Genomic DNA, 24,789 nt, shown 5'->3' on the forward strand with positions numbered 1-24,789 from the left:
AAAGTCCGCCGGGCCGTATACGGCCCGCGGGCCGTAGTTTGCCCATTGCTGGCCTATACTCATAGGTAAAGGAAGTAAAGCATACGCAACACTTATTTGGCAACCACATTACACCTGCTTTCAAAACTCAAAATTGATGTGGTCTATTTGTAGTGCTACCCAGGGCCGGTGCTAGACTATTCTGTGCCCTAGGCAAGACCAGCTATGTTTGTCGCAACCCACCCCACCAAAAAAAAAAAATTAAAAACAGTAGAAAATATTAAATCAAAAAACATGGCACTGCTAAATTTCTTTTAATTTGCAAAAACAAGTGCCATAAGATACCAACAGCACCAGTATTAAAGACAAAATCAATGTCATGGATGGACTGTATCTGTGGCTGGCAGTGGCAGGGTGACATTTGCAGTGAGTGGAGGATGATGGATCCACACTCTGACAGATCCCAGGCTGGCGTTCCCCAGGCAATGGAGAGAGATAAAACGCTGTGACAGCAGGCAGCTGAACTGAGTGATCCCACACAGTGACAGATCCGACATAGCACACCACCATCAACATTGACATAGATCAGCAGGCACTAGAAAGGCAGGTTGTGGGATCATGATGATGTCATCACTTACTGACACATTGCACATGTGAAGGATATCCGACCGGCCGGGTCACACTCACACAGAAACGAGATATCAGAGTCAGACATTACCTTCCTGCACAAGTGCAGCTCTGCCTGTGCTGATGAATGGGAAGAGAAGGGCTGGAACGCCACAGTGATCAGCAGCCACCAGCCGGCTTGCAGTAAGGGACTGAGTCTTAGAAGAACACTGGAAGGAGCAGCAGCCCAGCTGCTACACTGGCCCCAGACACCCGGCATATTCCTCTGTCCTTTCTTCCTCCCTGCTGCTTCTTCTCCCTCAGCTGAAGGATCATTCATGACTTGGCAGCATCTCACACTGTGCTGTGCCCAGACGCCCCTAGGTGGCAGTGCGACCTAGGCGGCCGCTTAGTTTCTCTGGTGGAAGCACCGGCCATTGTGCTAGCCTTGCAGGAGCCACTTGGCAATTTGGGTTCTCAGTTTCGTGCCTCAACAACCTCAGCCCCTCTGACATACCTGAATGAAAGAAAGTTACTACAAGCACTTATAAGAACATGAGAATAGATACCTTTACCGTGGCTGTGAAATAGTACCAGGAAATAGACACAAGACTGTTTAGTAGTAAATGAACTCCGTGTATTTGTACAGGTTAGAATAAATGCTGGTTTGAGCATAAATGAGCACACAGATGGTAGCTTCAGACAGTCCGCTGGACAGTATAATCACTATGTCAAGGTAACGTAGAGTAGTGTTCTTTACCACTAGACTAGTATTTACTCATGAATCAGAAATAAACCGTGTACACAATCCTTATCTGCAATGTAAACAATAGTATTGTAACTTGTTTAGAGTGCTGTCTAGGAGAATATCAAAATATGTTGCCTGTAACTTTAAATTATCATCAACTGTGAATGTCCATAAACTTTGTGCAAATCCTGCAGAAATCAGTTAAATAAAGTCCATCAGTGATACTCAAAGCTTTTCTGTGTTTCCCAATGAGATCCACCACCACACAGAAACATCGGCCTCTTACCAGAAAACAAGACCCCAAATTATAGGAGGTCTTGTAAAAGCTCAGTGATATCGGTCAACTGCAATGTCATATATGGACTGGATGATGGAAACCCTTGCCTGCAGGGATATAATTCAGTACCAGCAAAGATTTAAATCACAAAGGCTCCATAGCCTGAAACCACATTATATAATTATATACTTAAAAAGGTACTCACATTATGCACTGTTAGAAGGGCAGTAATACCAACAGACCACCGGCTGGTCCGGTAGCATAATGATGTAAACACTAGCCCCACCCTAACACTTTTCATTGTAAGATATGTTTCAAGGGGATGACTCTGGGAGAATGGCTGGAATATAGTGTGATGTCCACTGAGAGGTACCTCTTAGCATAAGCAATAGACAAAGGTCTCTGTGTAGCAGCTGTAAAGGGGCAGTCTTTAGTACTAATTATTCAGCCGGCTAGCATTGGGGTCGAGCTGTACTATTGGTGCACATGATTACAGTCCCAGTCACAGGTAGAAAATAAGGCTACTTGAAGACTGTATGATTGGTTCTTAAAGGGCTCAGTCTGTCTCCAGCAGTAGTAAATCCCCAGGCAGAAGCTCACCAGTCCCAGTGAGATTGCAGCTCACAATCCACTCACACAGCAATAAGTCCACTCTCTGCTCTGCACCCAGGTGACTCTGTCTGTCGGCACTCCCAAACTCAGAATTCTGGATCCCTCTCAGGATGCCGATATGCAGCAGTGGTGGTGTACATTGGACAGCAATGTGACTCTCTGGTCCTCCTCAAGTTATGGCCTGTAGAGCCTGGGATAATGCAGCTCTTTCCCCTCCTCTTAGCAATTTCCTCTCTGGGGAATAAAATTCAAAAGCCTCTGTTCATAGTCTCAAGTTCATAGTCTCTGTTCTGGAGTACAGTTTCCACAGTGCCTTGTTGCCTGATTCAGTATGTGGAACTCTTCCTGCTCAGCAGCTCCCTCCTCTTGCTGAAAGAGCTGTTAAAGTGGTTCTAAAGGCTGAACATTTTTTTACCTTCATGCATTTTATACATGAAGGTAAAAAACCTTCTCTGTAGGGGGTGGGGCCGAGCCATGGCTCTGTGTAAATGGACACACAGAGCCACGGCTCAGAAGCGCGCCTGCTTGGGTGCCTCCAGAGCAAACTGCTTGCTCTGGGGCACTCAGCAGGAGGGAGGGTCCAGGAGCACCAGCGGGGGACCCGAGAAGAGGAGGATCTGAGTTGGTCTGTGCAAAACCACTGCACAGAGCAGGTAAGTATGACATGTTTGTCCTTAGAAAAAAAAAAGACTTTAATATCACTTTAGTCAGTTCAGCACTACAGAGAGCAGCTGCAGCCAGTGTTTCTCTCACTCTCCATTCTTAGCCAAGCACCTGGCTACATGATGTTTTCACATAGTACAATCATAAAATACAATGCCATTCTGCTATGAAGCACGCGACAAACCTTTTGTTTGGCATTATTCAATTTTACACCACAGGAGAAGAGAGTTCAATTAGCAAGGTTTTGACTGAAAGCATAGTAAGAGGTCAGGAGTAACTAAACTATATTTCAAGGAATTAAAGAGTCAGGTCACACAAAAATGGTATTAGTTTGTGGTAGGAGCTAGAGAGTCCAGTTACCGAACCATATCTTTTTGTGACTATATTGGTTCAAAATCTGTTCCAGGTTTTTTTTGCAGTCGTTTTAAGGAATTCCCACATTCCCTGTTGGGTTTTTTTATTAAGAGACAATACAAATAAGCAGCTTGTAAAGAATGTTTCCTCTCTGAGTCAAATTACAATTTCATTTGTTAGTGTTACAAAACAAGTTAAAGTAAACCTGAATTGTTCCAGGGTTACCTAGTCCAAAGCTGTCAGTTCACAGTAAGTTCTCAATCTCCACTTTTGTGCCAGGAATGCCCAGGTGCTCTGCAATACGCTTACAACCTGTACTGATGGATCAGCAGCCTGAAGCTAGCCTTTCCTGTTTTCTAAGCCTATTACTGTGCTGTATAGCCTCACTGGCTGGTAGGGAGGCTTAAGAGACAGAATGATGTGGGGCCAGGCTCCTGCCTTTGGGTTGATGGTACTAGATTAGGTAAATATGTGATGTTTCAGGTTTGCTTTAAAGTGACCCTAAACCCTGGTTTAAAAAACAATATTAAAGTATGTATCCTAAAAGCAAACATTTATTATATTGCTGCTTACCAATTCTTAGATTTCATGGCTGCATTAGTTTTCTTTTTTAGGCTTTCTTTCTTCTATTTTCATCTGGTGATCCAGCCAGTAATTCTGTTGCTTTTCAAAAGAACAAGCTCTCTTCCAGATGTATCAGTTTACAGAGATAAGACAAACTATATGACACTGACAGGGATGCTCACAATGGTCAGCATTTATTTATGTATATAAAACCTTTATCATAAAAGTTAAAAAAACAAAAAAACAAACAGTTTGCTTTAATTGATTATAAAGTGTGAGCTGGAGTCTGGCTTCAATTGTTTAGTGTATCCAAACCTGCTTGTATATTTAACATATACACCCCCAGGCTAACAATGTTGCTGTCTACTGTGCCCAATGCGCTCATTCATCCAGAGCGGGGACACTCTAATACAGGAGGTGTGTTACTGGACAGATCACCAGTAGAAGTAAGAAGGGAAAAAAAGCCTACATAAAGGAAACTAATGCAACCACCATGTCTATTGATTGGTAACCTGCAACATATTTAATTTTTGGTTTTGGGTTTAATACCTCTTTAACTCTCAAAAAGTACCTTTTAATGCCCCAGCCTCCTCCACATTCCTTCACATTCTCCATATTGCTTTTTTTTTGTGCTGCTGTGACTTCCTGTTAAAGAGTGGCTATATTCCTTCTCCATGGTCACACTGTATGTTGGATTGTAGCCACCTTTTCTTGCTTGCTTCCAAGATGGAATAGGGACTGTGGACTGTGTGCTATGCAATTTGTAGTGTGCAAAGAGCAGTGCACATGATCACAGCTAAAGTGAACTGCTTGTTCCAAGCAAGCAAATGTGAGGAGGGAAATGGAGACATTCAGGTGCGCACTAAAGACAGTACAAGAAGGCAGATACACATGGGGGGTGACATGCAAGGAAAATAAAAAAAACAGCATTTTTACTTGCATGTGATTAGATAAAGAAGGTCAGCAGAGCTTCCCCACATTTACTAAGCTCTGGAGCAACTGCACTTGCAAAGTGCAAAGTCTATTTGCCTTTAGTAAATCAGCCCCACAGTAAAGCCCTGTACACTTGGGTTGAGTATTAGCCAAAATCAGCCGACGTTCTTCTCGTGGGTACAGCTACTTGTCTGACAGAAACTGGTTTCATGAACAGCTTCTGTTGAATGTGCATGTTCAAAAATCTGCAGCTGACATGCATCCGATCAGTGCTTGCGGCCAATGGCTGCGAGCACTGACTGGCAAGTTCTGGCCGGGGGTGGTCCCCCTGTCAGAACAAAATAGCACAGCAGGGGAGATGGCTGCATTAACTTTGTTTTTATTAGAACATCAATCTTTTTTTTTATCCAGCCTGCTGGGTTGAACGAAAAAAAAAATTGCCATGTGTACCAGGCATAAGAAGAGGTTTTATGAAAAATAGATTACAGGGTCATTAGGCAGTGGATGTGTTTGTGAGTTATTTTTTAGAAAATAAGGCTATTATTTAGTGTCCCTTTTAATTTATGTAGTAAAATTGGCTTATATAATTGCATTTTTGTCCTGCAAAACAGATAAACAGTAACATTTCCCATAAAATAATGGCTAAATGCAAAAACATTTGTCTACATTATTTTATCTCAGATTACCTTTCCAGGGCTTTGTTTGAGAATAATATAGGGCACATGATATTTTGCATATTTTTATTGTTCCCTGAGAGACATCCATTGCTGCTGTTGCCGCAGGCTGTCGTTTTTGTCTGACATCCAGTGTATGCTGGCAGCCGAGTTGTGTACTAGACATGGCGTCTAGTCACTCGGGAAAAATACTGCTGCTTCGCCAGACTTTCTTGTTATGTTTTGTTATATTGCTTGAATTAAAAGCATATGAAACAGATACAGCTTAATAAATTCTCTTTTTATAAATATAATCAACGTAAATAACTTATATCAATAAAGCTCCAATACAGATAAAATACTTTAATACTATCAACCAAAGGAGAGCAATAATAATTGTTCAAAAATATTTAAAGCTGTGTACTCTTAAAGGAGTTATACAAGGCAAAGGGTATATCACATATTAAACAAATGATAATCTGTCCTGCTTGTATGTGAGAGATGAAGTATGAATTACCTGCACTGTATTACATATGTTGTACTTGACTGAGAATTACAGTTGTTGACCAACTTTGTGTATGTCAAGCCAAAAGGTTTTTCTCCATGTTTTAAATAAAGTGGTAAATATTTAGAACCTCTGTTCTGTTTTTACTGAAGCCGAGGGCTCTGTTAAAGAGATTTTCTGTCACTTTCTGTTCTAGTAAAGTAAGGGGGAATTTGCAACACAGGCACATAAATTAAAAGCTGACAGGTTCAAGCCTTCTCCTACTCTACTAAAGAAAAGCTTTTTTTTAATTTTTGTTTTTATTTCTAACTGTGTTGTTGTTACAGAATCCCTTATATTTGTCTGGTAAAGGGATGTCAACAAGACAGGAAGTGAGGAATTCTCTCTAATGGAGCCCTCTAACAGTGAAAACCCTTACCCAAGCTGTCTAAAACAAACAAAAAAAAATATTGGATCAACATACACTTTAAGAAAATGCTCACTTATTTTAAATTCATAATCCCAATTAATTGTCTTTAGAATTATTTATTTGCTTCTGCTGCAACTTGATTGAAAGCCATTTAAAGTAACACTCTGCATAGCCATTGCAAAACCTATATCCTTGGCAAAACCACATGAGAAAACCATTGCTGCAACCTAATAGTCAAATACAACAAACAAAAACAAATGTTTTATGTAATTAAGCTAAGGTAATGCTACTCTAGATCTTCTCATTAGTCAAGACTTGGATTATAACTTACTTTTCTGCGTCTAAGACTCCATTCTCACTAATCATTCTGGTCAAAATTTGTAACAGAAAGGTATTTAAAGTATATTTAAAGTAAGGAAGGGTTTGAACCTTTTTCAGTTTTTTATGGGTGTTTATTTTTTCACTAGGAAGCTTCACACTCTCTATTTGACTTAATGAACATTGTTACCAGGACTGAAAATGAGGGAAAATCCCCCCCCAAAAAAATAAATTATGTATAGGTTTTTACTATTCCCTAAAAAAGGCTTCAGGTATATTTTATAAGTTTGTAAGTAATATTAATAAAATATTAACGACTAGTTCAGCTGAATAACAGTGGAGGGGGGAACTGCATGTGGTTGTTTGAACTTTTGTGACTGCTCCACTGCTTTAGGTTACAGATCAAGTACTTCTGCAATCTGCCATGCTAGGTCTCTTCTCAAGTTCAAGGGCAGTTTTGGATATCCAGGTAAATGGATTTAGCAAACTCAGAAGTGCATGATGTAAGATGTGATGTAAAGTTGAAAAACATAGGCATCAGAGTGTGCCTTAGTTTTACATCATGCTTGTATCTTGCCTCTAATAATTGGTTTTCTCTTTAGGTTTACAACATTTCTTTTAAACTACCATCTGCAGATGGTGACTTTACTACTATGCAGGGATAATAATTTACAGGGAACCAATGTGAAGTATCATTTTAGGTTCTGATAATGTATTTGTGTTTACATTAAAATTTATCTAAAGCCAGTAGATGCAACAGAAATTGAGAGGCAAATCTCGAACGTGAAGGATATTTTTTTCTGTAGCAAGCATCCCTATATGAAGATTCCCCCTTTAGTCCTGTTCCGGTCAACATGTTAGCGTCTCCTTTACTTCCAGTGCTGGAAACATTAGTGACTGGGTTATTAACCACCTCCCGTCCGGCTGTTGTATATAAATGGCCAGACGTTGGCAGTGCAGGGTCGGGTGGCCGTTTATAAACGGCCTCCCCGCACCCTGTTTGTGTCCTCCGGACACAGTGGAACACCGATCGTCAGACGGGACATCTGTACGAGGTCCCAATCATGTGATCACTGATTGGCCAATCAGTGATCACATGCAGAGTAGTAAGCAAGATGTCACTTGTGACATCATTGCTTACTACGTGTGAAATCTGTGAATAATCACAGAGGTTACATGGTACAAGGCTATTTACAACAGCCTTGTACCATGTGACAAGCTGTGACCAATCACAGCTCACTCAGTAGTTCTCAATGGCTGCAAGCATGCACACAGAGAGAGAAATGATTGCTTTTACATCCTTTATGGATGTAAAAGCAATCAGTGTAAAAAATAAATTTAAAAAAATCTTCATCACCCCCCACAAGTAGTACAGTGTCACCATGGTGACACTGTACTGCTAGGGTGACAGTATGTAAAAAAAAAATAATATAAAAAAAAAGTAAAAACAATGTTTAAAAATTATAATTTTTGGTTATAAACTAATTTGGGTTATTTTTTTTTTTACTAAAAATATAACGGAATACATTTTGGCCAAGATTTATGATGAAATACTATTTATTTGCAAACTTTTATAAGAAAAACACTTTTTTTTCTAAATTATTGGATTTTTTAATTTACATAGCAAAAAAAATAAAAATCCCAGTGGTGAATAAATACCACCAAAATAAAGCTTTATCTGTCTCAAAAAAATGCTAAAAAAATCATATGGGTACAGTGTTGCATGACCGCGCTATTGTCATTCAAAGTGTGATAGCAAGCTGGAAATTGGCCTGGACAAGAAGGGGGTAAAAGTGTCCGGACTGGAAGTGGTTAAGACATCCCTATTCTCTCTGAAATAAAAACATATTAAATTAGATACACTTTAAGGCTCTGCAGATGTAAAAAATATTTAAAGTGACACTAAACTCTGGTTTTAAAAAAAATAAAAATTCAAGTATATATTCTTAACTCAAATAAGTACCTTCTATCACTCAGCCTCCTCCAAATCTCCAAAAATCCTTTTTTTAAAAAAAAGTATTTATTTTTTACATATTTTTTTTTTTGTGTCTATAAGGCAGAGCACTGCTTGTTCCTAGCAAACAGAAATGAGGGGAAAAAGAGAGGTTCAGAAACTCATGGAGAACATTACAAAGAAGTTGAAGAATGCAGTTATAAATTATAAATTATTTCACAAAAAATAGATTACAGGGCCTTTAATTACTGGATTTGTATGAATTATTTTTGGCGAATTAGGAAATCGCTTAGTGTCAATTAAACAATATAATTTATGCATTTTAGAATGTGTTTCTGCTTTCAACAGGAAAGTGAAAAATGCCACATGTGCCACACCAGCAACATACCTATTCAGTGTAATACTAGTGCAGAACTTTAAAAAATAAAAAAAGCAAATTTGAATCGTATTTCTTTTCTCTAAAACACACCTTTTTCCTTTAAGAGCAATGAGAAACCTTTTTTATTTTCACCCAAAGCAGGAGTGCTTTCACAAATGTTTGAATTTACATAGCTGTTGAATTGAATGAGTGCTTGTCTGTTTTTATGATAGCATACAATTTACTATACATTACAATGAGTGTTGAATTAAAAAGTATAGAACATTGGATATACAGTTGTGTGCTCACTCCAAGAGATAATGGAAGGTCTGGCAGCTTTTGGTGGCCATGTACAAAGAACATATATCATACAGACCAGTGTGAACAGATTTTCACAGATTTTTCATTCAATATTCATGAGTCTGCAGTTCATGTTTTTGCAACCCTTTCTAGGGCACCATATACTCATAAGGAAATTTGTAACCAAGAAATATCTTTGCAACAACTGCACTAAAGGGAAAAACAGTTAGTGTATCTAAACCCAAGGACAAAAAGTTTTATATGTTGCAGCTTGCCAGTCTTTAGATGTGGTGGCTGTATTAGTGTTCTTTTTGAGGCTATTCCCTTTATTTATCATCTATTGGTCCTGCCAGTAACATACTTTCTGTCATAGGGTGACAATGCTCACTTACTGACTATATCTATAGAGGACCAGCATTGTGATCCTAGGCTCCTCACTCCTAATTTAAACTGCAGAACAGCTCCTCCTCCTCTCATCATCTCCATAGCACAGGGGGAAGTGTTCTGTAGTTTGAGATTTTAGTGCAGCATTGTCAGCTCACTTTAAAAAGTGATTTCTGTCAGGATCAACAGGTATACTTTACACTAATGGAACTGATCTAAATTAAAAGGGAGCAACTATGAGAAGTTTATAGTTTGGGTTTGCATACACTTTAATTTTAAGAGCTGAATGAACTAGTAATGACCACTGATAAAGTCAGTCTGCAACTGATACATTCTTATAAACAAAGGCATTATTTAACAAGATATTTTTCATATAACTGAAATGCTTTTATTAAGTCGGTATTGCAAGAAATTGATGTTCTCATATGTAGACCAAACTGCACATAGACAAGCGAGTAATGAATTTGTAGTACTGTCGGTTTAAAATATGAGCAGCATCTGGCATTCTTAAGAGTGAGGATTAAATAACAAATGGTATATCCTCATTTGATAAATACATTTTAATTAGAATGCCATAGTCACAAAGGTAAAATATTGTTTCATTTATATTATGTTGTGCATACAGTTTCTTCACTAAGAATCATTTAGGTACCGCTCAATGTCTACATGCAGAATTGACTTGAAAATCTGACATCATTCCAGCAGCCATATGGTCCAACATATTTTACATAACACTATTATCTGCTCTTTTAAAATAATAAAAAAAAACACAAAAATATTTTTTATTATAGCAGCCATATTTGACAAGCAGATTTTATTTTAAATATAAATCATCAGATGATCAAGTCAATCCTCCTTCTTTTGGGATAATTTAACAAAAAAAAATAATACCCCAGGATTATGACTACATATGTTTGTACAACGCTTCAAAATTTTTACATCCTGAATTTAAGTATATCTTGCTTTGGCTAAATTATTTACGATTTTTTCCTTGTATATTTTGAGCAGAAGTCCTTTTAGGTCCAAGTAAATGGCAAGTCCAGCTTGTTTGGATTTTCAGTAGTAGATCCAGCTTTGTTTTTACTTGTATCATTTTGTATGTTTTATTATTAATATTATTATTAAAATAAAAAAAATATATATATTCTGCTGGAACTCGTGAACAGCGGTTAGGACATGTGCACTGGAAGGAAGTGGGAACTTTTGTTTTCTTTCTTGGATTTCTTTCCCTTAATTGGAGACCCTTTATTGTTCAATGCAACAAACATCTCTCTCCCATTATGTGTCCACTGGGCAGATGCATATGTGTTGTATTTGTTCTCTTGGATCAACTCTTTAAAATTGCAGTCTTCATTGCACAATTTCTGAAATGTAAAAATAACATTAAATAATTACTCAACTAATCAGCAGTTGCATTTAGTATGGTCGCATATAACCCCAGCTGTAATTTTTTCTGTCAAAAATTCTATATACTTATGCTTTTAAATGCTTGTTACTGACAACCAGGTACATTAGCAAATATTTGAAATTCTTTTCCAATAGTTTTAATTTTTTTTTTTTTCAGTAAAATATGTACAAAAGCCAACATAGATGCATTAGGCTATTAGAACTCTCTGAATGCCTAAAAAAAAAAACACAGTAGCAGAAAAATAAATTGTCAAGAGTGGTGGAGAGTTTGAGTCAAATCAAAATAACCAAAGTATTCCATCCTACACTTAACTTTTCCAGTTTATGAGAGCGGTTTGATGGTATACACTTGACAGAGCTACCATGAGGAGACTTCACACCCACTGTGTTTGGTCCGGAATTCCAAGTAGACTACACATTGAACTATAGTTATCAGCCTTATGTATGTATGCCATGTATGTGTATGTATGCCATGTAGAAAAAACACCTATAGAAGGAAAGGAAAAACAGCAGGATGGAACAAAGAAAGTAAAAGACAACTAAGATAGGAGGGGGAAGGAAGAAGAGTATGCCCTATCTTGATGGTATTTGGACCGTCTACACCCTCTCAGAGAGAAGTTGCAAGATACCTTACATAAGGATCGCAGGTTTTTTTGAAAAAGGCCAACTTGTCATGCAAAAGTGCTAAGAGGGGTTCGCTTATCTTGATCCGTGACAACTTGGCCTTCAATAAAATAAATGGGACCAAGCGGCCTTCCAGGACCTTGCAATTGAAATTCTTGCTGCCACAAAGTTTAAAGAAATGAGTCTCTTTGTGTGCCTCGGTAGTCCCTCCAGTAGACATCCCAATAGAGCCTGTTGGGGAGATTTAATCAAATTCACCTGAGCGAGGGAATAGATAAAGTTATATGTCTGAATCCAGAACCTCCTCACTTTCGGACAGCAGGACCACCATGCATGGAAGACTGTCCCCTCATGGACACAACCCCTAAAGCATGATGGAGAGGCCCCCGCGACACAAGATGCTATTCTCACCGGTATCATATACAATCTTAAGTATACCTTTTAGTTGGCCTTGATCAGAGAGATATTAATATGTGATTTAGAGGCAGCCGGAGTCAGCTTGCACCAATCCTCCACCTTCATCTATTCGCTCAGGTCCTGTTCCCATTTGTCCATATAGAACAACTTCGTATGACTAGTAGTCAGCATATTATAAAGTTTAGATATGTGGCCAGTGTGTTTGTTGAATTCTTACGTAGGTATTTCATTGAGGTAGAAGAAGTCAAATCAGAATTGTGTTTTAAGGCATTCAAGAAATGTACAGTCTGCAAATACCTAAAAATTCCTGTATCAGAAAGCTAGTATTTTTCTTGTAAATATTGTTTCAATGAGACACCTCTATGGTCACACAGATCTGCAATGTGCAACAGACCTTTATTGAATCACCAGGTAAAATGAAAGCTGGGTTACACAGTAATGGAGCCAGAGTTGTATGCAGAGACCTGAATCCATATCTGGGTGCCAGTCTGTCCCATAAGTGGAGAGAGAATGTAGGCCATAATATAATTGATGTGTCTTTTGGACGCATCCACCTTAAGTGGCTAATTAACCTGGTGGACGCAGGAACGATTCTAACTTCATACATAACAGATGTATATGTCTCATATGAAAACGAGTCAGATTAATCAACTGTGCAGCATAATAGTATTTGATTAATCTGGCATACCCAAAGCCCCCCTCAATTTGGGTGTGAAGTATGTGTGTTTATTCATCCTGGGTCTCTTGTCCCCAAATATTTGAATTTCAGTTGATTTTTAACGCTTTCTTCTTAGCATGTCCAATTCACAATGGCTGCAATTTGTGAACCATGTCTAAGCAGCAGAGTTGATATCAGTTTTTTTTTTTGTTTTTAACAAACATTTGTAAAGTTTCAACCACCTTCAGGTAGCTTTCTTTGAACCCTTAAAGCATGTTCAGCTCCAGTTAGAAAATAGTGATACAAATATCCTTCTGAAAACAGTAGTTGCTTTGATGACATTAGCCTCAAGTTTTGGAGTTGCTGACCCAGAACAAGCATGAAGAAATAAAGCCAGATTGAAGTCAGAGCTCCTAATCTGCATTCTTGTTCTAGGTCAGTGACTCAGAAAAAGATGAATTTACTGAATCAGCATGACAGCAAGGTAATGATTTTTTTTTCTGAAGATTAGGACTACTACATTATCCTCTCATTATAGTTAAGTATAGCCAAAATGTTGTCTTTAGTTTTTGAATAGCATAGGGAAGGGTTAATACCCTTGTCAATTTGTTTTTTTGTTGTCTGTCTAATTCGAGAGATTTCCCTTCAATGATAGGGCAATTTCCCTCTGAAACATTTAGGATTTTTCATCCTTTTTAATGTGTTGCCTTGCCTTGCATTGCATTGCATTACAAGTGTGAATGGAGCCTAAGAGCAAGACCTTCCTTAGAAATTTAGAACATTTGGGAACTTTAGTGGCCTGGAAACTGAACACACTTTAATGACAAACTATAGATTTAATGTGGGTAGATTTATATTGGCTCAACCTATTTTGCCACATTTTGTATATGTGTGTTGACCTGCCCAAGTTCAATCAGACTAAGGCCGGCTTGAAACACCAAGTCGGGGATTGGATTTCCGACACCAGCATATCAGTCCGATCGTGACAGTACCAAACACCATTCGACTGTCGCAATCCAGCGCCACCTTACCATTTCCTGCATTTTCCTGGCCTTCTGCCTAAACCACAAATATGATTTTTAGTGCCGATGTAGCCTACAGAATGCTCTACAAGAAGGGAGCATGTTCATCTCTCTAATAATATTTTAGCTTTTATGAGAGATGAAACATACCCCTTTTGATGTATGGATATACTTTTTAGCTCCCCCAGACAGATCGAGCCCCCTGCTGTCATGAAGCCGAAATGTCTGGAGCCACTTCTTTTAAACTGGTTTCACCAGAAGGTGACAACCTTATTAACACAAAGGTGTCACATCCCGGAAGCCGGGCTTTTCAGCCTCATTGATGCCTCTGTGTCTGAGTACCTCTGACTGAATATACAGTACATCCTTAATGACAATGGAATGTCCCTGCAGTTACAATTACATTTGCTACTGATCACATCTTATCTACTCAAATCTGTACATTTATGTCACATGCACGTTACATCATGTCACATGTATGTTACAATATAGTATTTACCTTTCCATAGAGCTTTCCAGATTTATTCATAGCAAGAAAATATTCACTTTGCACTCCTTTGATTGCAACAATTCCAACTGTTACTGTTCTGATTTCCAGAATACCTGCAAAATGTAAAAAAAGTAAGTTTTTTAGATGTGTATTTTTTACATTGTGTGTTAAGGACAGTTTTATCAAGTTTCACTTACTAAGAGTATACAGACAAACCCAGTGAGGGAGATTTACTAAAGCTGGTTCACTCAGAATCTCATGCACCTGTGCATGGTAGCCTATCAGCTTCTAACCTAAGCTTGTTCAATTAAGCTTTAGCAATAAAAACCGGAAGCTAATTGGTTTCCATGCAGAAGTTCACAAAATTCTGAGTGAACCAGCTTTAGTAAATAAACCCCAGTGTCATTAACCACTTCCTGTCCACCCTATAGCAGTAATACTGCTACAGGGTGGCCCGAGTGCACAAAACCATGTATATATACACACGTAATTTTGCATTTTCGGGTAGGGGGCACGCGCAAGCCGCTACTTGTGGCCTCGGCTGTCAGTCACCGGGTCCCGGCCGGTGATTACTCGCTGACACCTGGTGATCGAGAAGCAGGACTGACGGAGGGAGAGAACTGTAAGTAAACAATACAGTTCTCTCCCCTGACAACTCCTGCACACTGCCATGCATAGCAGTGTGCATACAGTGAAGCACAGACACACAGCAGTTAGTAAAACAAGCACACAGTTAACCCTTTGATCACCCCACATGTTAACCTCTTCCTGCTCAGTGCCATTAGTACAGTGTCAGTGCTTTTTATTAGCACTGATCACTGTATTGGTGTCACTGGGGATGTCAGTGACACCAAGTCAGTTCCCCCCAATGTCAGAATGACTGCCACAGTCCCGCTATAAGTCACTGATTGGCACCATTACCAGTAAAAATTAAAAAAAAAAACGAATCTCAGTATTTATACCACCATTTATAAACGCTATTTGTACACTTTCATGTAAACCAATTAATTTACACATGTTCGGATGTTTTTTAGCAAAGATATGTAGCAGAATACATTTTGGCCTAAATGTATGATGAAATTTGATTTTATACATTTTTTACTGGACATGTTTAATAGCAAATAGTAAAAAATATAGTTTTTTTTTTCTCAAAATTGTCAGTCCTTTTTTTTTTTTTTGTGCAAAAAATAAAAACCACACAGTCGATCAAACACCACCAAAATAATGCTCTATTCGTTGAAAAAAACCGATGTAAATTTAATTTGGGTGCAGCGTTGCATGACCGCGCAATTGTCAGTAAAAATAAAGCAGAGCCATAGCGCAAAAAATGGCCTGGTCAGGAAAGGGGGTAAATCCTCTGGAGGGCAAGTGGTTAAACTGAATAAGTAGTTTGTTCAAAGCAAATATTGGTTTGCTTGTTTAGTTCATGTTTATATGAAACAATTTAAGAAGTTAAAGCTAAATACATTCTGTAAAGACAATTTTTTAGTAGTTTTTTTTTTAATTTCTTTTTCTTTTTCACAACATAATGTGTTGACTGCATAAAATAGGATAAATGAATACATAATCACATCTTTGTACCGTGTTATTATTTAATTAATACTCAAAAAGTAAATTTAACACATTATTTTTCCATGATGAATGCTGCTTTACATGTTAGCATGCAGCTATGCCTCGCTTAAGGGAACAAATTATTTAGAAAAAAAATGAAAAAGAAACCATGAACAAAAATCTGGTAGAATGTGATCCCAATAAAAAAACCCACTTTACTTCATGAATTGACCCAATTGAAATAAATCCACCATTTTTTTTAAGTTGTCAGTTTGTGTAATTTTATTGTAACATGATGAAAACAATCTTGATGCTGTTGTAAATAAGGAAGACTATGAGAAAGTGATTAACACAAGTCTACCTATATCACCTCCAAAGAAAAACAGAGATCCTAGCATGTGCGAATGATGCAAAACAGACCACTGTATATTGTACTTTCAGTAAGATAAAGCAACTGTTTGACCTTACTGGGCATTGAACACTTGATAGGATTTTGCAGTGATTTATGCACGTGAAGATAAACAATTAAGTACTGTTCACCTAGTTTTACATCTGTTTCACTTATACCATCATTTTCCTTTAGCTACTGCAAGGCCATGAATATTTATTTTGAATATATTTTTTTTCAAAACTAACATTGCATGTATTCATGTACAGTGTGTGTGGGTTTGTGTGTTATATGACATTGAACAATTTGTCGCTACCATCATAGCATCGCTGTCACAAAATTGCCAGGATCACTTTGGCTGGAGCTGATTAACTTTTCAGTATGTTTTTGGTTTGTGGGAAGAAACCAGTGTACCTGGAGGAGACCTGTGCAAATACAGGGAAAATATGCAAACTGTATGCATAATAAACAAATGTCTCTGGTGAGAATCTAAAGTTCCAGTAACTTGTAACTGTATAGTACATCTAGTAAATGCATGTATTTTTACTTTACATTTTGTAGGCAATATACTAAGTTTCAAGCTAAACTCGAAAGGCTTACAAATAACAGAAAAAGTGCAGAACAATAAAATAAACAAGTGGAAAAAGCAGAGTATAGCTGATTGAGTCCATATAGTTCTTATATAAAAAAAAATGGACCACCAATGCAGATATTCCAATATGAATACGGACCACCCATATGGATAGACAAGAGTGGTGAATCATACACATGGCAGAAAACTCATTTAGGTGAAGAAGGTGCTTGATCCCATCACCCAAAAATACTCTTGGCTGCTCACCTTATAAGTATGACCTCTAAACTAACAGGTTGGTCATACAACACTTTCCCATAAGGGTAGAGACTCCCAAGGGTACCTGCACTGGTCCAAAACAAGAGAAATAGTGCTCTTTGCTGTAAATAGTAAAGCTTTACTAAAATAATAAATCACACTCACAAATTCTGGCACTTGCGTCCAAGTGCAAGATAAAGTGCTTAAAATCAGAACCACCAGACAAAATCACGAGATGGCTGCGTGTGACGTCAGCGGGTGTGACTCCTCCTCCCGTACGTGTTACGTCCTGGGCGGGACTTCATCAGTGGGGATGGAGCCACGCTGTAGACCCGCATACACATATTCCAGCACTGCCGTCATGGAAACCAGGACCCAGACACCGGAACACACTAAAATATTATACACAAATAGAAAAAACTTATCATCTGATGGCAGAAACTGCTCATCAGCAAACATATCATCTATAAAATAAAACAATTATAAAATTAATTAAAATATGTCCAAAGTTTTGCCTAAATCACGGTAAGAACCAGAAGTGGCACAGTGTGACCCCATGGCAGCAAAAGCTGATATATACACCTATGGGGACACAGAGTCCCATAGAAAAATTTGTAATATTTTTATTAAAACTAAAAACACATTATATAATAATTTAAATACAATGCTGAAAGACCGCAGCAGCCATCTCACAAAAAATAATCAAAAATTATACCTTAAAAATGTAAACAATTAACGATCAGAAATAAAGCAATTTAAATCAAATTCAACATTCAAATCAGCAGGAGAGAGAACCTTTATCTCAGAATGATTCTCAGTGGCTTAATTGTCTGATATAATTCCCCCCTCTCCGCCAATGTGTATTAACCTTTTCAATATCCAGAATTTCAGGCCCCTAGAGTCCCTGTTATGACATAGCCTAAAATGTTTGGAAACGCTATGCGTTTTAAGTCCTTTCCTAATATTATTGACATGTTCCCCCTGTCTAATATGTAAGGACCAAGATGTCCTCCCAGTGTATTGGAGACCACAATCACACTTCAACATATAGACTACCCCCTGTGTACTTCACGTGATCAAATCCTGTACATTATAATTCTTTCTTGTGCTTGTAGATACAAATTCTTTCCATTTCTTATTATTGATTTTGGAATGTTTACAAGCTGTACAACATCCACAGGCATAAAACCCAGACAAAAAAGAGAATATCCTATTCTCTTTCTGTAAAGGTGGATCCACCACTCCTGGTGCTATTAAATCTCTCAGTGAAGGAGCCTTCGTATACATAAATTGTGGATGGCCAGGGAGAACAGGACCAACACTCTATCTTTTTTCAGTATACCCCAATGTTTAACAACGATCTTCTCCAGTTTTTTATATTGTTCATTGTTCAAGAATAATTTTAAACTCTTTAGAGGCTACTTCTAGAAGCTTGGGTGTTCAAAATCAAAATGTTCCTATCCATAACCCTATCAGTCTCAATGACCAATTTAGAATAACCTTTCTGCTGAAATCTGGTTGCCAAAACCTAGGATTCAGATTAAAAAAAATCCTCTACTGATGAACAATTACGTCTAAGACGTATAAATTGACCTCTTGGAATATTACCTAGCAACGTCCTGTAGTAGCAGCTGTCGAGGGGAATATACCCGTTATGATCAGTAGGTTTGAAATAGTTGCAGGTCTTAAATTGACCATTATCTTTATAGATTTCTAGATCTAAAAAGACCATATAATAGAGGTCAGTGTTCCAGGTCAAAGTGATATTTTTATTGTTATTATTCAGTTTATGCATAAAGACTTTCAAACTAGCCATATCACCTTCCCAGACCATAAAGAGGTCATCAATATACGTTTTATAACAGTATACTACTTCCTCCTCCCAGTGTGCCCTAAAGATGCTGGCAAACTCTAAAGGCTCTATTGTGTATTATAGTGATGTACATGTTACTGCAATGCACATTAACAAGTTATTAATTTTGAATGGCACCGACACACTCGGCAGCATAGCTCTGATGCACATGTTCAACATATAGCACTATCCTTTTACAAATAAAATCCCCACCAAGTTACTAACACAATCCTTCCCCTGAAGTACAAATAACATCGAAAAAAATATATATAGTAACCTTGATTACCCTCTAATCAATATTAGTGTATAAACATAAAGTCCAAAGCCCAAAAGAAATAGTAAACAAAAAAAAAATAACCATCCAAAAGAAAAAACAAAAAGTCCAAAATAAAGTCCCAAATTATTATTTCAAAAAAATCTTTATCTGTGATATCTTAATTCTTCATATCTTCCGAAATCTTTGTGATATACTTCAAACCAAATCTTCATATACCTCAAAGAAAAAAACTCAACATGTGTGATATCTTCAAAGAAAGGGGTATATAAAACGTGCCACACGTGTTTCATGCACATAAAAAATAAACGTGCCACCACAACCGTGAAAGAGGAAATCCCTCAGCCTTAGGAGTCAATCCACTGCATACCACTAGAGGAAGTGCATAGTTACCCTCAGAATGGTATCAAGGGTCTGAGTACTTCTTTCCAATCTTTAAATATTCCTTCAGCCTTTCCAGCCACTTGGGAACTGTAATCTACCCGGATTCTTCCTGTCGGCTCACTGCACTCTGAGAAAGCAAGATGGCCACCAGAGGAAAGAAAACGGAGCTGATTGGGAAGGGAGACATCAGTGGCGATGTGCCACATCGCCACTGATGTCTCCCTTCCCAATCAGCTCCGTTTTCTTTCCTCTGGCGGCCATCTTGCTTTCTCAGAGTGCAGTGAGCCGACAGGAAGAATCCGGGTAGATTACAGTTCCCAAGTGGCTGGAAAGGCTGAAGGAATATTTAAAGGTTGGAAAGAAGTACTCAGACCCTTGATACCATTCTGAGGGTAACTATGCACTTCCTCTAGTGGTATGCACTGGATTGACTCCTAAGGCTGAGGGATTTCCTCTTTCACGGTTGTGGTGGCACGTTTATTTTTTATGTGCATGAAACACGTGTGGCACGTTTTATATACCCCTTTCTTTGAAGATATCACACATGTTGAGTTTTTTTCTTTGAGGTATATGAAGATTTGGTTTGAAGTATATCACAAAGATTTCGGAAGATATGAAGAATTAAGATATCACAGATAAAGATTTTTTTGAAATAATAATTTGGGACTTTATTTTGGACTTTTTGTTTTTTCTTTTGGATGGTTATTGTTTTTTTTGTTTACTATTTCTTTTGGGCTTTGGACTTTATGTTTATACACTAATATTGATTAGAGGGTAATCAAGGTTACTATATATATTTTTTTCTGATGCACATGTGTTGCAGTACACCACAACGCACACATTGCATTTTCCATTCTGGTGCCTTGGCAACACAACCAAAATGTCTGGACAGCATTAATGGAATGCATGTTAACATGTGACACAACACATAAGAATGAAAAACTGTGAACGGACCCCAAATGTATTTAAAAACACTATCTGATTCAACACGGAGCAGAAATGTCAGATAACCAGAAACTTTCTTACAGGAGATGAGGAATGGCCTCAATGTACTGTGACTGCTTTGAACACTTGCCCCCCACTATGGTGACACTGTGCTACTCTGATGAAAGTATGCAAACAAATAGTATAAAGAGTAGAAAAAATATAAACATTGAATTAAAAATTATTTAATTTTTTAACATACTGTCACCAGTTAGTATCTATGATCACCATCACACTAGTCATATGATGATGCTATACTGCATTGGTGACAGTATGTAAAATAAAATTGTAAGAAAAAATGTTTAATTTCTTCATTTTCCTAAAAATTGTGACAAAATATTACAACTTAAAAAAAACTCACCATGCATCTTACTAAATACCTCAGACCGTCTACTTGCCGAAAAGGGGTAATTTGGGGGTATTTGTACAGTCCTGGTATTTTAAGGGCCTCAAGAAATGAGATCGGCAGTCAGTACATCAGGATTGATCAATTTTCAAATATGCAATATATACCATAGTTTGTAAATGCTAACTTTCATACAAACCAATTAATATACACTTATTGGGATTTTTATTTTACCAGAGACATGTAGCAGAATACATTTTGGCCTAAATTTATGAAGAAATTAGATTTAGAAAAAAAAAGTTTTTATTGGATATGTGGTATAACAGAAAGTAGAAAATATCTTTTTTTTTTTTTAAAAAATTTTCAGTCTTTGTTTATGTAATGAGGAAAAAATACCACCAAAAGAAATCTCTATTTGTGTGAAAAATGATACAAATTTAATTTGCGTGCAGTGTTGCATGACCGAGATATAGCGAGTTGAAGTAGCACAGTGCCAAATAGCAAAATAAGGCTGGTCATGAAGGGGGTAAACCCTTCCAGAGCTTAAGTGGTTAATGCCTGGAGCTAGTCGTAGGCCAGGCCTTAGCTCAACCACAGTGCAGTCTGCAGAGAGGTCTCAGAGAGTGTAAGACTTTGCTGTGCTAGCTAGTTGGGGTGATAGGACCATGGGAACAGAATCAAAACCTTTTGCAAGGTAGGAAAGGTAATTTATATGAATTTCAACTGTATGATTAACTGGAGTTCAGCTTTAAAGTGTAATTTTAGTCAAATAACTACGTACAGTACATTTAATGAGATTACAGGACACTAGTACTATTTAATATTAAATTTACAGGACAAGTTCAATTTTAGCAAAAATTACCTTTGTCCACACTCCTAAGCCCCATAACTTAAACTAACCTAGAAACCCCCTATTCAGCTGCTCATTTACCCCAGCATGACAGCCTTGGTTTTCAGTGTTTACCTTCTTTGGGTCGAAATCTTATTCATGCTGGCTATGCATAAAACTTTGAGGCCCAATAGACTTGAATTGGCCCATACACCAAGCATCTCTAGCCTCATGCCCTCTATTCAAAGAGGGCTTATAGTGCCGGAGTGGCCAGCACTAAAAAATATTTTTCCCTGGAGAGGATAAACAGTGGATAAGGCTGCAGCTGTATTTTAGCCACACTGTCAACTCGCACATCTATACATCTAGCAGAGATACTGGACCTCTCCGTTTAAAAAAGGCATTTACACTAAAATTTTTTACAAACTGTATGTGGCTTGTATAAGAACAGTGGTAGTAATGTTTTTTTGTCCAATCTGAGATTATTGAATATATTCTTAAGGCAATTCAATGATACATAATGCAGCAAAATGGGGAAAGGGGGTATAAAAAGGTACAGTACAAGCATAACATATGTTAAGATCAAGAACATGGGCTTGAGCCCATCAGGTTATAAGAGGCTGTTAGAATTTATTACATCATCATTATCTTTCCCAGTGCAAAATACATTTGAATAAGCATATTTTCTGAAGTGAGATGGAAGGAATATCAAGTGTATTGTGGGGTTAGCTCAGGTGGGGGATCTCCTTCCCTGGGAAAAAGGTAGACCGCACAGCAGGCTTTCGTCAAAATCTGACTGGTTGTCAGCTTTATTTAAAAGGTTTGCAGAAAATAAACAAAACATGAAAATAAACCCTTGCCATCCAGGCACTAACTAAACAAAAGGCGTTTCCTCTCTCAGAGGTGAAGGGCTTCTCCCTGTCACCGAAATAAAACAAAAGCAAACCTTTTCTTGTAGCTTTAGTACACACACAGCTCTCTCAGAATACCTCTCTGAGTCCCAGGCCACGAGCAACTCCTTGCTCCAGCCCTGCCTTATTTATACCACCTGTTGGTGGTCATCAGTGGAGCCCAAACTCTGGTCCGGACCCACCTGCTTAACTGTGGCCCCGAAAACCCGGAGTGGACTCCACCTAAACGGTCAGGTATGAGCATATGCGAGGTGACACATAGCGTCCCTCTATCACCTCGCCGTTCATCCTGTCACATATCCCCCCCCTCTGCTCAAGCCCCTGCGGCTGAGCAACTGTCCCAACCAGACAATGGACCCGGGAGAGGGCATCTACATTACTTTGCAGTTTCCCCGCTCTGTGTTCCACTGTGAATTTGAACACTTGTAGCGCGAGAAACCACCTTGTCACTCGACTGTTTTTCTCCTTATTATCACACATCCATTTGAGCGGGGCATGATCAGTAACCAACTTGAACGGTCTTCCTAACAGGTAATATTTCAGGGCCTCCAAGGCCCATTTGATGGCCAAACATTCCTTCTCCACAATGGCATAGTTTCTCTCATGTTTGTTGAGCTTTCTACTTAGGAAGACCACAGGGTGCTCCTCCCCATCTCTGATTTGGGACAGTACCGCACCTAGTCCCACGTCAGAGGCATCAGTCTGTACCACAAACTCTGTTGTGAAATCTGGAGTCACAAGCACAGGTTGAGCACAGAGAGCTTGTTTCAGCCTTTGAAATGCGGTCTCCGCCTCAGGATTCCACTTAATCATGACTGACCCCCTACCTTTTGTCAAATCTGTCAGTGGGGCTGCAATGGTGGCAAAATTGGGGATAAACCGCCTGTAGTACCCCGTGATTCCAAGAAATGCCCGGACTTGTTTTTTAGTTACAGGTTGGGGCCACTTTTGAATTGCCTCAATTTTATTGATCTGAGGCCTAATGAGACCTCGACCAATGATGTAGCCAAGATATTTGGCCTCCTCTAAGCCAATGGCACACTTTCTGGGGTTGGCGGTAAGACCTGCTTCCCGCAGCGAATCTACGACCGCTTGCAAGAGGGACAAATGAGATTCCCAGTCGGGACTGTGGATGACGACATCGTCCAAATAGGCAGCTGCATATTGGCGATGTGGTCTCAAAGTCTTGTCCATCATCCTTTGGAATGATGCAGGAGCCCCATGCAAACCAAACGGCATCCGCTTATACTGAAAGGACCCCTCGGGAGTGGAGAATACTGTCTTTTCTTTTGCAGCTTCCGTTAAAGGAATCTGCCAATAGCCTTTGGTCAGATCTAAGGTGGTTATGTACCGAGCCGTTCCCAACCTGTCAATGAGCTCATCCACCCGAGGCATTGGGTACGCATCAAACTTAGACACACTGTTCAGTTTCCTGAAATCATTACAGAAACGAATGGTTCCATCTGGTTTTGGGACCAACACTATGGGACTCGACCACTCACTGTGAGATTCCTCATTCACTCCCAACTCTAACATGTCCTTTATTTCCTTTGCCACCGCTTCCCGCCTGGCCTCGGGAATTCTATAGGGCTTGACATTTACGTGGACCCTGGGCTGGGTAACTATGTCATGCTGTATGACAGTCGTCAGTCCAGGTAGGTGGGAGAAGAAATCTCCATTTTTCCTCACAAACTCCTTAACATCATCTTGTTGGGCTACTGACAAGGTTTCCGTTATAGGTACCTGAGGGGCCACGTCCTTTTGGGGGCTTGGTACTGCCAACAAACTTTCCCTGTCTTTCCAAGGTTTTAAGAGATTCACATGATAGACTTGTTCGGGTTTCCTTTTTCCTGGCTGGTAAACTTTATAATTCACTTCCCCCACTTTCTCCCTAATTTCAAAGGGACCTTGCCACTTTGCGAGGAATTTACTTTCCACGGTGGGGACTAGCACCAGCACTCTATCCCCAGGATTGAAGGTACGGATCCTGGCACCCCGGTTATAAACCCTTCTCTGGACCTCCTGGGCTTGCTCCATGTGTTCCCGAACAAGTGGCATGACAGCTGCGATTCTATCCTGCATCTGTGAGATATGCTCGATGACACTTCTATAGGGCGTGGACTCTGTCTCCCAGGTTTCTTTTGCAACATCTACCAATCCCCTGGGATGTCTACCATACAGTAGTTCAAAAGGTGAATATCCTGTA

The 24,789-nt window shown here is 38.8% G+C and overlaps 2 protein-coding genes across 2 annotated transcripts in view; one reads left to right on the plus strand and one right to left on the minus strand.

The window, feature by feature from the left end:
* Positions 1-24,789, plus strand: part of FAM227B (family with sequence similarity 227 member B) — a 526,050-nt gene that overhangs the window by 121,331 nt on the left and 379,930 nt on the right. The gene's annotated exons all lie outside the window — the stretch shown is intronic.
* FGF7 (fibroblast growth factor 7) overlaps positions 9,983-24,789 on the minus strand; it is a 124,649-nt gene continuing 109,842 nt past the window's right edge. The window contains exons 3-4 of the mRNA XM_089670318.1: positions 14,245-14,348; positions 9,983-10,981 (exon numbers count right to left, since the gene is read on the minus strand). Of these exons, the coding sequence (XP_089526444.1) occupies positions 10,787-10,981; positions 14,245-14,348 (299 nt within the window). The 3' untranslated portion in view covers positions 9,983-10,786. The remainder of the gene's footprint in view (positions 10,982-14,244; positions 14,349-24,789) is intronic.

The sequence above is a fragment of the Staurois parvus genome, unplaced genomic scaffold (assembly GCF_062004578.1).
Source record: "Staurois parvus isolate SC_StPar_1 unplaced genomic scaffold, SC_StPar_1.0 ptg000089l, whole genome shotgun sequence".
Taxonomy (NCBI): domain Eukaryota; kingdom Metazoa; phylum Chordata; class Amphibia; order Anura; family Ranidae; genus Staurois; species Staurois parvus.